Raw genomic sequence first — 15,175 nt, forward strand, 5'->3', positions numbered from 1 at the left:
AAGAGTTGACAATCACACATTTAAGTTAAATTACTAAAAATACATCAATGGGTCCTATTTCTGTACAAATAAATGAGAATTAAAAGGAATAAATTGAAATTTTGAGATCTAAACTTCCTCATCACCAAATGGTAATAAATGAAAGTGTATGCCATATCAGATCATCACATTTAAGTTTTAACAGTGTGATGGAATTATCCTAAAGTTGTTGATGGTTTTGCTGGCAGCTAATCTCTGGAATCTTGCTCAGTCCTATATAAACACACTGTCTCAAAACGTGAACCAATATTTTCTTACACTTATTCTTTTCAGTGAAATTAAGACGAGAGTCTTGTTATCTTAGAGAATTGTTGTTAATTGGCTGGGAGATGTAGACACGGCCTGTGTTCCTGGTGCAGGGGTGGGAATGGGGATATATAGTTGTAAGTGGAAAGATCATCAGGAAACAAATAAAAAAGAGATCTTAGAACAGAATTGTAGACTTTCACTTTAGTGGAATCATCTTGAATTATTTATTCTTTTCTCCTGAGAAGTGTTGGCTCAGGACTTACATGTTGGAGTGTAGACAGGAAGCAAGGGGATGGTGGTTCATTCTGGGATTTTTGAGGCAAAAAAAAGAACTGTATACATTCTTTTCAGTGATGGTCCAAGAAACCTTCTTTGTGACACATTGAATATTTTGTTCTGTTTCCAGCATGTAGGTTGTGATAATATTTTGGGATCTGATGCTAGGGAAGACAGATGCCGAGTCTGTGGAGGGGATGGAAGTACATGTGAAGCCATTGAAGGGTTTTTCAATGATTCATTGCCCAGAGGAGGTGAGTGTGGATAGATAATCCTTCCTTACTTTCTCAGACCTCAGAAATATTTTGTTTCTTCCCTTACTTTTTATCTTCTTATTTTAGGAAGACTGTCAAAGTTTGGCTTTTTTGTTTACTTGTTTGTTTTTATTGAATTTTCATTCCAGTTATTAACTTTCTGGCTCCATAGTGTCAATTCAATCCAACAAGCATTATTAAGTGCCTATTATATACTGAAGACTGCTAGGTGCTGAGAGACAAAAATAAGATAGACTCTTTGCCCCCAGAGAGATTATAATCTAGTTGGGTAGATAAGAAAAAGTGAACAGAGAACTGGGAATGAAGGGAAAAAGCTTTTATTGAGCACCTACTTTTTGCCAGACCTCTGCTAAATACTTTACAAATCTTCACAATAATCCTGAGTAGCAGATGCAATTATTATTCCCATTTTACAGCTGAGAAAACGGAGGCAGACAGATATTTTAGTGATTGTATCTCAGGCTGTATGCCATATCTGATGATCACATTTAAGTTTTAATTGTGTGATGTAACTTACTATCACAAAGTTGTTGATGGTCTTGGTGGCAATTACTCTCTGGACTCTTGTTCAGCCCTGTACAGACCCACCATCTCAAAATATAAGTCAATATTTTCTACTTCTTAACACCTGGCTAGAAAGTTATATGGATCTTGATTAGAACCCAGGTCTTCCAGACTCCAGGTCCAGTGCTCTAACTATTACTCTATCTATCTGCCTCTGAAGTAGGAAATAAAACAGAATTTAAGTGTAAAAGATGCCAATAAAGTCTATTAGAATTCCAAGAAGGATAGAGATATCCAGACACTGAAAAATTGTATTTTAAAACCAGAAACTTGCCTCCTAGGGAATGGAAGGTTGGTGTCCTGATCTTACTGAATTCCCTTAAGATTAACAGAGCAGTGTGTGCAAGACTGTGGATTGAGGGACAAATAATATACCAATAGATTAAACTTACTGTTTTCAATTTAAAACTGATTGTGAAAAACAGTTTTAAATAGAGTGGTTGTTGTCTAAATCTACTTTTAAAAATGTACAAATTCTCATGAGTCATTAGTAAAGATTTCTTTTTTGACCAAGATCCATATATAGTGTTACAGATCTGCTTTTATGATGCAGGCTACATGGAAGTTGTGCATATTCCCAGAGGCTCTGTCCACATTGACGTCAGAGAGGTGGCCATGTCAAAAAACTACATTGGTAAGAAGTTTTCAAGGACTAAAGCGATGGGAGAAACAACATGGCGTCATGAAAGAGGATGCTTTCTACTTTGGGTCACAAAGTTACTTACTTTACACAATCACAAGTAAACTGTTTAAAGGATGAAAAGTTAGCAACTTAAGCCCCCGTTGCCTGGTGGTTTGACTTTTTGTCCAATCAAGTGATGCAGTAGAGACTATTGGAGAAAGCTGGGTGGAAAGTTCGCTCTCCTTTTACAAGTCCAACCACTGTTTCCTGTGAAACCTGTGTTATAAAGGTACTTTCAGAATAGTACTCCCCACTCCATCTCCTTTATATTGTTGGGTCCTTTCTTCCTTCCATTAACTAGGAAGGTTTCTTTGCTTTTACCCAAGAATTTAGGATTGCTTCCTGCACCTGTACTGGCATTCAAAGAGAAATATCATTTCTAGTACCCCCTCCTCCTTACTCTTTTTTAACCATTCTTTATTGGTTGTTCCATCTCTCTGAGACTATTCCCATGATACTCAAACCAAACCTAGAAATACAACTCAAAAGTAAGGAGTCTTCCACTTCTGAGAAATAACTGTTATTATTAAGTATTTATTAAACACTGGCTATGTTTATGAAATGTTTTTGGCAATATTATTTAGATGTTTCCTACCACTGTTCCATTTGCCTAGTAGTTGAGGAAACTGAGGCACAATTAAATGACAGAATCAGAAATTCAGCAGCTGTCAGTCCAAGTCATACCTAAGGAGGAATCTTCTCTGCACCATCCCTGACAAGTATCCCTGATATGGCCTTCATTACAAGACTTTCAATATTGGGGAAACTGATTCTTTGCAATACTGTCAATTCTGACCAACTTTGATTGTTAGGAATGTCTTCCACAGATGTGCTGAAATCTACTCCTGAAATTTCCAATGATTATTCTTTGTTCTACTTTCTGGCATCACATATAATAAATATTCATCTATTTAATTTTTTACTTATTTTTTGCAAAGTAATGAGGTTATGTGGCTTGCCCAAGGTCATACAGCTAATAAGTATCAAGTATCTAAGGTCAAATTTGAACTCAGATCCTCCTGATTCCAGGGCTGGTGCTCTATCCATTGCACCATCTAACTGCCTCAAGTATCTTAATGCCCTTTTCACTTGACAACCCTTCAAATAATTAAGGTTAGTTCTCATGCCATATTAACTTGTCACTGCCATTTGAAAGCAAACAGCAGCTATCCTCTTTCATCTTTATTTATTTTAAAAAGAAAGAGCAAATATTGTTTTGAGAAAGACTACAAAACCTTAGCAAGTAATACTTCACACAGATCAATAATTATATTGTAAGACAGTAATTATTTAAATTATCTGATATTGACTAAGAAGTAGAACAATGGAGCATCAGGTAATGACTTACAGTAATAACCTTGTGTTTGACAAATGTAAGGGGTAAGAATTCATTATTTGGCAAAAATCGTTGGGAAAAGTAGAAAGTAATCTAAATGAAATTGGACTTAGTACAATGTCTTGCATCATTTAACAAGATAAGGCAAAAATGGACATATGACAGATATAAAGAGAAATGTTACAAGAAAATTTGAATAACATGAAACTTAATACCTTTCAGACTTACATATAGGCCCAATTAAAACAAATTTGAAACATGGAAAAATCAATTATCTTTAAATATACCTTGACATCTCCAGGTGCAAAAAGATCAAATTGTTTTAAGAAATTAAACTAATTTTCACAATATATCAGAAGAAAGATGTAAAGTAGTAGAAAGAGAAAGAAATGGATATTCACAGAGTCCTGAAATTAACATTAGAAGGAATTTCATAGGTTTTCCAACCCTACTAGAATCTTGAATCCCTTCTAAAACTGCTGTAGCAAGTGACTGTACATCCTCAGCCCATAGATGGCAAGTGATGGAAAACATACTTCCTCTTGAAACAACCTCCATGTTTGTACTGTTCTGATTATTGGTTATTTTTCTGTAGATCAAGCCAACATCTATGTCCTTGGAACTTTCCTCCATGTTCAGGTCTAGTGTCTCCTACACATGATAGCTCTTAGAATATTTGAAAGCAGCTTCCATATCTACCTGGAAATTTCTCTTCTCATTCTTAAATATCCCTTTCAAATCAGTTTTTTGAGGAAGGTGAAAATATTTTGTAATTAGAAAGAATATGAGTATGGTTTTAAGAAATTAAATGCCCCAGACCATCTGTCTACCTTCACATTTTCTTTGGTTAGGTGAGCACATGGACAGAAACCTTATAAGTTGTGAGACAAACTAGTGAGGCTATTTAATTATAAAAGAACAGTTTATTGGAACATATTCTTCAGGATTTTTAAAAATTATATATGCAGATATCTTAAAAGCCCTAGTTCTGAAGGGAAATAGGAACAGTTTGGTGGTACTCTAGGTTATTCTATATAATATTGCCTGAATTTGTAGTTCTATATAATCATATAGCAGGATCACAGGATTAAATGGTGCTTCTAATTTGTTACCTTGTTCTTTTTAAGCTTTAAAATCTGAAGGAGATGACTACTATATTAATGGTGCCTGGACTATTGATTGGCCAAGAAAGTTTGATGTTGCTGGAACAGCTTTCCATTATAAAAGACCAACTGATGAACCAGAGTCATTGGAAGCCCTAGGACCCACCTCAGAAAATCTGATCATCATGGTAAATATTTCCAAATTTATCATCCTCTGAGGTGGGAAGGGGACAGGTATCATTCCCATTTTATAGGTAGGGAAATTAAGGTATATAATTAGTTGCCCAAGGGTTTACATTTCATATCAGTAACTAAGTCTCCTAGACTTCAAGTCTAGTGTTCCATGAAAGTATAATATCATTAAATCCTTGAATTGTTAATGGTTGCATAATTAATATCTTTCAGTATAAATAGGAAAGCTAATAGAATTGAACAGATTCAAGTGATAGGTGAAAAAATCACCTTCATTAATGAAAGTAAAAAGTAAAACAATGGGCTTTCTTTTGGATGTTTTTGAAAGAGCTATTAAGGTCCATTTTTTGTAACTTGTCCCATTTTCCCATCCACAAAACATGAGAAATCTAGTTGAAATATCATTTTAAGTCATACTGTATTTGCCATTTAAAATGTACTTTATTCAATTGTTTTTGATGTCAGATTTTACTTCAGGAACAGAATTTGGGAATTAGATATAAGTTCAATGTTCCTATCACTCGCACGGGCAGTGGAGACAATGAAGTTGGCTTTGCATGGAATCATCAGCCCTGGTCTGAATGTTCAGCTACTTGTGCTGGAGGTAAGACCCCCAGTAGACAGCCCAGAGAAAGGGTAGGATGGATGACCCAACCTACTCTGTGCTGTGCTCTATGTTTATAGAAGAAGCTAATTAATACATCTCTTGCAGGTCTGCTTCAAGCTATCCTTGAGCAAAAGAAAATTTGCTTTCACTATATTATATTTCGTTTATTTTCAACTTCATGTAATTTGTACAGATTTGTTGGTAAAAATACATCTTGGCACAGTGAGTGTCTCTCTCTGCTGATGCTTCTCCCAAGACTATCTTGAAGTTGGGCTGTTTGCTTTTCACGAGAGCTTTCTTGATAAAGGACATCAGAAGGTTTAAGTAAGGAAATAAGCAAGAATCCTAAAGCATAGTTCAGACTTCCTGTAATTAGAGGTTGGGGGTGGGCAATGATAGTGTCTGGTTGTATGTCTGTTTGTGTGTGTGTGTATGTGTGCTTCTCATGATCCAATTTAGACTCTCTTCCCCACCAGCCCCCAAAGATAAAAGGGCCAGACTGGGAAACATTCATCAGTAACTAGTGACTGGGTCTCTGGGTTAATGGTATATGCCAATCCCATAGAGGTCACTCAGAGAGGTAGTTGCTAGGTGGTGGTTGGTGATGTGTTGGTTGTCCCATGTGCATTTTTCATGGGTGCCCTTTCCCAACAATTTACTGTATTCCTAATCCTCCTCCCTCTAGTGGCCACCAATGCAATTCTTTACCTCTGGCTGGGAGAGCAGGACAGTTGGCTTCCTTCAAAGCCAACACCATTGCTGCTGCATGGACTGGTGAGTAGAAGAGCTGTGTGAACAGCATCTTTCTTCTCTCTGGAAACTAAATGCATCGCCTCCACCAAACCCCTTGATTCTAGCAGACAAGGGAATGAGAGACTTAAAAGTACTCCTCAACCCTAGTCTTGCACCTTGTAGAGCATCTCACTATACCTTACCAAATTCAAGGAATGACAAAATTTTGATTAGCAATAATGTAGTACTGGGGAAAGATAAGGACCAAAAAAGAAACTTCCCTAATTCTTCTAATATTTAACTCCTCTTCATTGTCCCATATAGACTTTATTTCCATTAATTTCATTCCTATGGAGACCAAAGATATCTTCTTCCTATGGTATTAGAAAGAGAGTTTGGACCACAAAATGATTGTGCTAATCCAGGTTCAGTCTTAATTAAATACAACTGAATCTTTGGTAATCAGCAAATAGGAAAAGAACAAATTGTGAAAAGAAATGAAAGGTGAATGAACTAAGTGTACTAACTATTTTTCCATTCTATAGGTGTTATGAAGTCATGCCCTGTATGATTCAGGACACAATAAAAGGTTTTCTTATGACAGGTTTTACATGCAAATGTTTTCCCACTTTGTGTTAAGAGCATGTTGAAGATAGGCACTAAAGGGCATTGACATTTTCTTTTAGGAAAGTAAAAATATTTATAGTGAATGATGGTTTAAGTTTTATGCCATTGAATTGATTTTTAATGGCATTCATGCATCTAGCTAGCTCTCTGCTTTCCATGTGAATTCCTTTGTATTCAGTTTATAAACTCATTTTACAACTTTTTCCACATGCAAAGAAGCCTTTATAAGAGTGGTGTATCCAGTTTGGGGCCCTGCAGTTGAAGTAAGATGTGGAGAATTTTAATAGGGTCCAAAGGAAATGGAAAATAATATAAGGATTAGGAAACCCAGTGAGGAAATTCTAAATGTTGAGGATGATTAGTCTAAAGAAGAGAAGGTAGAGAGGATTTTCAATTAATATTTTCATATTTTTCTATATTTTTTCTTAAATATTTTTGTGTTTGTCATAGACCACTTTTGCAGCCTGGAGAAACCTTTGCACCCTTCCCAATATAATGGTTTTTTCATTCATAATAGAAGACATAGAATTATAAAGAAAACTATTATATTGAAAAATATTTGATTGAAGATTGAAAGTATTTTTTAAAATCAAGTTACAGTCCCCAGGTTAAAAACTCTTGATATAGAAAGAAGAGAAGAAAATAAGGAAAGTAGCTAATGTTGCAGTAGAAATTACTCAATTTGGACATTAGGGTATGTTTTAGAAGATGTAATGAAACAGATGTTGTTACTGCGGTGTCAGCATTAAGTGAAGCATAAAACAAAGGGGCAACTTACTACCAAAGGAGTTTTCTGTTTTCATGGGGACATCTTGTACAAAGTCCACATAAGAAAGTGATGTCCAAAATGGAGAGGTTCTCCATATGCTCCTGTTTGTGATGCTGTTGGGCTGTTGCCATGGAGCTCTAAAATTCTGAAAGGTCTCTTCCAGGAGATCTGTAGTGCCTCAAAACTTATTGGTTCAATAATATAGACAGGAAATACTAAGGGTTTGAAAAAATGACTATTGTTCATATTATTAAATCCATTTAGACAGCTCATCGAAGTCCCTTGTCTCCATGAAATAGTGAAAGATCCAAAGGAAGACTACTAGTGTATTAAGTTGAGCCTCTTTGTATCTTTTATATAAAAGCATAGAATTAAGAGTAGCAAAATACTAGAGAAGTTGTCTAAGCCAACCGTTACACGAAACAAAAATTCTGGCATTCCTGACTACTATTCATGGAAGGCTCTGCCTAACATTTCCAGTGATGGGTAGCAACCTATCAAGGAAGCTCATTCCATTTTCAGGCAACAGTACTTTTTGGGAAGTTATCCCTTATATTTGAGCAGATATACATCTTCCTTTAATTTATACCCATCTCTTCCAATTCTACCATCTGTGCACACATTAAATAAAACCAGTGAATTTGGGGAACAAATGAGTGTGGTGGGGGGATTAGAAAAAGTAAGAAATTACAATTTAAGCATGCAAATTAAAAAAATAAATCTAACTTTGTCTTTCTTAGTTCTTTTTCACCTTGCTCAAAATGAAAAACACATCAACTTGATTGAACTGAGTCCTTTGACCAGTGAACATGAGTTCCTCATTCCTCCATCTTCAAGTCCTATAAATATAGTTTTATGACAGAGTAGAAGAAAAACAAAGCCAATTTAGGCCAAAAGGTGATAGTAGAAAGTTTTGGGGCTCTGTCTTAATGATTTCGTAATAGTCATTATCACATATAATAGAGAAGCAGCATGATATACTGGAAAAATTCAGGACCTGAAAGTGAAATCCCAATCCTTTGTAGCTCTCAATAAGTCATTTAATATCTCCAAAATACATTTTTCTCATCAGTAAAATGGGAAGAATTATATCTTCCCTGCCCTACACTAAGGAGAAAGTACATTGTACTCTTACAGTATTATTTGTATATAAGGACAATTCTTATTATAATATGTCAAAAGCAGAGCTGAAGGAAATCTCTGTGGTCTCCTTAATTCTATCAGATGTTCAGTATTATTGTTCTCAGGAAACACTGTATTGAGAGAAACAAAATTTTCACCCAGAAATTAAAATGGCAGAGCATTGACAACAAAGTAAAAACACAGATCCTGCTTTTGAGGAGCTCACACTATTGTATGGGAGACAACATGTAATTATGTACATGTAAGATATATATACAGTGTAAAGAGAAAGCACTGGGGGAAGGGGGAGGGATGAACAAGAAAATTCTCTTGCAGAAGATGAGATTTTAGTTGAGTTTTGAAAGAAGAAAAGTCAGAAATCAGAGAAATCTTTTTCAGATAGAGGAGATAACACTTGTAAATATATAATTGAGAGATGGTGTGTCATATGTGGGGAAAAGCAATGTAGTTGGATCATAGGGGGATTAAAACTTAAGAAGACTGGAACCATAGGATGTTTGGCTCCATTGGGAATGACTATGAATGGCAGAAAATTTTTATATTTGTATTTATAATACAAAGCCACTGGATTTATTGAATAAGAGGATATGATCAGACCTGTGCTTTGGGAAAATCATTTTGGAAAGTGAATGGAGTGGGGAGATTTGAGGCAGGGAGACCAATTAGCAGGCAATATGCAATAGTACAACTGAGAGGTTCTGAGGGTCTGTCCTAGAATGATAGCTATGTGAATGGAAATAAGAGGATTTATATGAGAGATATTATAAAGATAGAAATGGAAAGATTTGACCAGAGATTAAATATATGGGATGAGCATGAATGAGAAGGAGATGATGACAACAAAATTGGAAGCCTTGATGACAGGGAGGGTGGTGGTGCCTGTGACAGTAATAGGAAACACCAGGAAGAGATGAAGGCTTGAGGGAAATGATAATGATTTCTGTTTTGGATTTGAAAAGTTTGATATATCTATAGGACATCCAATTCAAGATAGCCAAAGGCGGTTGGGAATGTGAGTCTGGAAACCAGGAGAAAGAATAGGGCTAGATATATAGATCTGGGAATCATCTGCATAGAGAGGATTGTAGAACCTTCTGGGAGTTGATGAGATGTCTAAGTGTGAATATAGAAGGAAAAATAGAAAATCCAGAAAAGAGTCTTGGGGAGACACACCTCCATGAATAATGAAGATGACCTGAATGAAGATTCATTCAAAAGAGATTGAGAAGTGATCAGATAGCGTGAGAAGGAGAAAGAAAGAATTTTACTAAAACCTAGTATTCAGGAATGGAGTGTATAATTCTCTACAGAGTCCAAAGCTACAAACAAGTCAAGAAAGATGAGAATTGACAAAAGGCCATTGATTCTGGCCAATGAGAGATCATTAGAGATTTTGGAAAGAGCATTTCAGTTGAGTGATAAAATAAAAAAAAAATCACATTTCAAAGAGTTAAAAAAAACTAGTAAGAAGAGAGGAAGAGGAAGCACCAAAGGTTGTTGCCCAGGGTGACTTGTTTTCCTTCCCTAACCAGTTGCTAGGTATTGGGTCCTTAGTCAAAGTAGAAGAGCTCCCTTCCCTTAAAGAGCTCTTCTTTTAAGACAACACTGACTGGCCAGGGTTCTCATTTGTTCCCATCACTTGTGTTTGCATTACTCACAGCAGATTTCACTTGCATTCGGGCACAGTGGTCTAGCATCTTTCTGGTTTAAGTTAGATAAGGGAGGGTCGGGACTGTTTGCCAGTTGCTTAGCAGACCCAAAGGGAAAGTTTTAATGCTGCAGGAAGCAGTGTTGGTGATTCAGTTCAAATCATCTCTTTAGCTCTGAGTCAGTGATGAAACACTTCCTTAGCATGGTGAAGAACTCGGGGATGCAATGTATTGGGTGTTGTCTTCGGGATAAATGTGGTTAAAGATCTGGTTGTGACTTTGGCCAAAGTAAAGATCATTAAATTCTGAGTTATTTCAGAACCCTGGTCATTTCTTCTAGGGTGTTGTTTTCCTCCACTCCTAATCTAAGTTTTTGTACATCATAAACATGTATCTTTTTTGGTCTCCCAGTGTTTAATCCTAAAGGTAGCTGTATTTCAGTATTCCTGTAAGCCCCCACTGGACTGGTAGATAATTAGATGTGTAAATCAATATAGCTATATACCAATGTGGACAAAAGTTGCATTTGATTTCAAATAGAGCTATCCAAAATGTTTTTTTTTAAAGGTATAAGCAGAACTTCAGTGATGAAAACAAAACATTTTTGCATTTCTGCTATGTTGTCCATGATCTATTTATCATGCAACAATTTAAACCATGCTGATTTCAATATATTGTGAACATAAAATGTTGGCTGCAAGTCATCCTTTGAATCTAGTCATACATTCTTGGTCTCAAGGTCATTAGTAATATGAGAATACTCCCTTTTCATTGTGGTTTTAGTTGAGTAACCATTAGAATTGTGTTAGTCTTAAGGTAAGTGATTTGACATAAAGAGTGTGAACTCATCTTACAATGATGTGCAACTCAAGTAAAGATAGTTAAAATGCTTTAAAGGAAAGCAGAAGCATCATTGAGGGGAAAACCTTCCTGTACAAGTGGTCTTCTTGACTGGTATAAAGTTATAACATATAAATGGACTTTCTAAACAGGTTTCCAAGTATAAATGAAAAATATTACTCTTTGCTGGACTATGGGCATTTTCGCTTCTTGTATTAAAGGCATTTAAAAATTTTATTTAAATAGAACTTTCAGGTTTTAAGTAAAATTCCACTAGAGTCAATTAACTCCCAGTTAAGGCTGAAATTCTACATTTTGACTTTTTAACTGTTCTTTGCACATTACAAAAAAACAAAGTTTTGAAGCTAAGGATAAGGTGATAAATGATAGAATTTCTCAACTATAGTAGATTTTTCTAACCTTCGGTGTGAGTTCAACAGATTTTTAACAATTTTTAACAATGATTTTTATGTCCAATAAAAAAAGTTGTAAAAGTCTATGATTTTCTTATATTGAAGTAAAATTTATTGATAGGAAGTCTTTGCTATAGTTTGAAGCTTCTACTTCAGTTCTGGGGTTTTTATCCTATTATCATTTCCATTAAAGTTTATCTTTTCCATTTTGCTTTTCTCAGAACTTCCCCATGTTCTTCCTCTTCACCTAGAGGTGCAAAGTTTGTAGGTATACAGAAGGTCTGCAATTGGCCACACACAAAGAAACTTCCCTGATAAGCCTGAATTGACAGCCCAGGGGATAGGAGATAACAAAGTATGCTGAGAATGAGAAAACCAGGGGGCTGCTTAATTTTGAATTTGCCTGAAATCCAAAGAAGAAAGCTTTCCACTGCATGTAGTCTGTTATTATCCAGGAATGTTTCTTCTGGACTGTCACAGCTCAGCTCTTTCGTGGGGCTCAGCATTTGCTCAGTCCATTCAACTGCAACCTATTTGATCCTCATTCGATTGGTCAGTCTCCTCCTTTGCCTTATAGTATTGTTTAAATACTACAGAAAGAAATAGCATATCAATCTGGAAAAGGTGCCATCTCTCTGCCTCCTTCCCTCACATACACCTTGAACCAACACTAAGTCTGTTTGTTTTATTTTTTTGTCTTTGTAACCCACATACATTCCTCCACACATTTCCTATAGGGGGAAGCTTCCTAGGATAGTTTACATAACTTTCAATTACTATTTTAGGTTGACCATGGTTTAGAGTGTTCTTGGCTAATGAATTCTGTTTTTATGGCACATGATTGAAGGTAGAGCCAAATTAGTAATCTTATTCCATTGGTCAGGTTGTCTTAGAAGGGAATGTGAGTAGATTGTGAGGGCCCTGCTAATTCAGAGTATGACAGTGGAGACTTTAGCATTCCTTATGCAGCTACAAGGTTTGATTATAATCTTGGCTCTTGAATCTAAGCAGAGGTTGCTTTCTAATGATATGTTTTCTGAGAAAATGTTTTCTTTCTTTGTCAATGGAGGAAAGGTGGGGAGTTGGACTCTGCTATGGTTCTGTGCAGAACTGAGAAGTCCTTTTATGTCAGGTTCCTCAAATATTGTGGCTTCCTATTTTCAGTTGTAAACAAAAAGGGTTTCTGATAACAGCGTGTTCCCTTAAACTGCTCATTTTGAAGCCAGCATCCTCCTATGATAATAACATGAGTATTTGTAAACTTAGATTTATATAGAACTTTGTACTTTTCAGAATTCTCTCATGTCTGTTATTTAATTGCAGCCTCATACTAACCTATAAGGCAGGAATATTGTTATCCTTTTCACCAAGCTGCCAATAGCCTTGACCACCTCAAAAACCTGGGATGCTCTCTGCTGTTTTGCATGAATAGATAAGAAGCTTTGTACAACCTTTCAAACGAATTCAACAGCTGTAATAACAATTTGAAAGCCCAGGAAGTGCATCCCTATTACAAAAATAAGTTACCTTGCTTGGTGGTGGCCTGGGAGCCTAAGGATGTCTAGGAATCCTTAAATGAGGCAACTTGACAGCAAAATGGAGTCAAGAGAACCAAAGTTCAAATCCTACTTCAGAAACTAGCTGGGTGACAGACAAATGACTTAACCTGTTTACTCAACTGAAAAATGGTGTTAATAATCACACCTACCTCCCAGAGTTATTGTGAGGATCACAATATGATATCTTGGGATATATTACAAAAGAGATGTTTGTAAAGAGCTTAGTAATAAAGCACTTGGTGTGTAGAATGTGCAATAGTAGTAAAAGTTGATATTAAATGATACACAGCCAATGAGCAGTGTCTGGTTCAAACAAAATAGATATTTGAAAAGAACTAGAGTCAAGTTGTGATAATTAATGTCTTCAGTTTGTTTAAGATTGCTTTATCTTGGGGTGGCTAGATGGCGTAGTGGATAAAGCACTGGCCTTGGAGTCAGGAGTACCTGGGCTCAAATCCGGTCTCAGACACTTAATAATGACCTAGCTGTGTGGCCTTGGGCAAGCCACTTAACCCCGTTTGCCTTGCAAAAACCTAAAAAAAAAGATTGCTTTATCTCTTTGTGTGTTGTGAGTGTTGTGTGGCAGTGCATGTGTTAAGTCAGCAAACCTTATGAAGTGCTTACCTCCCTAAGTGCTGGAGCTACAAAGAAAAGCCAAAAAATGCATTTCCTGCTCTCAAGGAGCTTATAATCTAATAGGGGAAACAACTTGTAAAGAGGCATGACCAGGAGAAACTGGAGTGAATCACAGAGAAAAGGTGGGACCAGGAAAGGCTGCTTGCTGAAGGTGGGATTTGAGCTGAAATATGAAAGAAGCTAAGAAAGCCAGGAGGTACATGAAAAGCCAGAAAAGGAATTCTAAGCAATTGGTGAATAAAAACAAATGGAAATCTGGACTACTTGACAGCATATTAATGATGAAGTCTCAACTCTCTATTCTGAGTTTGAGACTTCATCATTAAGAGTAAAACAATGAAAGATAGTAATGAGTTAAAGTATAACCAGAAATTCTGAGCAATTCCAAGTTACTGCTCAATCTGCTTCAGAATAAGGCCTTTGGAGTTTACCTTTTGGTTTTGCTTTGTATTGATTATTGCTTCAACAAGTCCAAAGCAGGAACTCCAAAGCTAAACTAACCATGAAAAAAGTTATTTATTTCAATTCCTCAAAACAGACTTAAAATCATGCAGAGGGAACAGCTAGGTGGTACAGTGGATAGAGCACTGGCCATAGAACCAGGAGGACCTGAGTTCAAATTCGGCCTCAGACACTTAATAATCGTCTAGCCGTGTGACCTTGGGCAAGTCACTTAACCCCATTGCCTTAAATAAATAAAATTTCTTTAAAAATAATGCAGAAATGCTATTTTCAAGATGAATTTTTCTATTTATATGTGAATTCATTCATATTTGATAGAGGAGATGCTTTTAGAAAAGTTGCTTTTCCAAACTGTTATCAGTATTAAATAATTTCCTGCCAGTAAAAGACAACTAAAAATGTTGCTATATTTCTCTAACAACAAATCACAACAGACATATTGGGGGTGGGTGGGAGAGGAGGCAAAAGTAATCAATTTAATCAATGAACATTTATTAAATACCTACTATGTGGTAGTCCCTGTATAATGGGGAAACAGACAAAAATTAAAATCTTGCCTTCTATTGAAGGAAAAAAATACACAGTTTAAGTAGATACTAATCATATCTATAAGGTTAAATACAAGATAATTTTAGGGAGAAGTACAAGTAGTTGTGGGATCAAGAAAATCTTCAAGAAAGATGTGTTGCTTTGAGATGACCATACGAAACTAGACATTCTCAGGGGTGGAGAGAGAAGAGAGTTCATTCAGGATAAAGGGGACAGTCAATAAAAGCATAGAGATACAAGATAGATGTTTGTATGTGAGGAAGAACTAGATAGTAATTTGGCAATATTCCAGTTATTTGGAGGGAGTAGGGAGGACATAATGTTCAAGAAACCTGGAAAGGTAGGTTGGAGCCAGATTGTGAAGGGGTATGTCACATTTGATCTTAGAAGGGATGATAAGTTGCTTCTGGAGTTTTTTAAGGGGAGTGACACATGACCATACTAGCTTTTAGGAATATCATCTTGGCAGCTAT

At 36.1% G+C, this 15,175-nt stretch overlaps 1 protein-coding gene across 7 annotated transcripts in view; it reads left to right on the forward strand.

Moving 5' to 3' along the window:
* Positions 1 to 15,175, forward strand: part of ADAMTS6 (ADAM metallopeptidase with thrombospondin type 1 motif 6) — a 336,979-nt gene that overhangs the window by 266,074 nt on the left and 55,730 nt on the right. For 6 of the 7 annotated variants that reach the window (XM_074202710.1, XM_074202713.1, XM_074202711.1 and 3 more), the window contains 4 exons: positions 695 to 818; positions 1,957 to 2,037; positions 4,549 to 4,712; positions 5,182 to 5,320. In XM_074202710.1, the coding sequence (XP_074058811.1) occupies positions 695 to 818; positions 1,957 to 2,037; positions 4,549 to 4,712; positions 5,182 to 5,320 (508 nt within the window). Of the gene's footprint in view, positions 1 to 694; positions 819 to 1,956; positions 2,038 to 4,548; positions 4,713 to 5,181; positions 5,321 to 6,008; positions 6,098 to 15,175 lie in introns of all 7 variants that reach the window. The other variant, XM_074202716.1, reaches the window with a different exon arrangement.

The sequence above is a fragment of the Macrotis lagotis genome, chromosome X, assembly GCF_037893015.1.
Source record: "Macrotis lagotis isolate mMagLag1 chromosome X, bilby.v1.9.chrom.fasta, whole genome shotgun sequence".
NCBI lineage: Eukaryota > Metazoa > Chordata > Mammalia > Peramelemorphia > Peramelidae > Macrotis > Macrotis lagotis.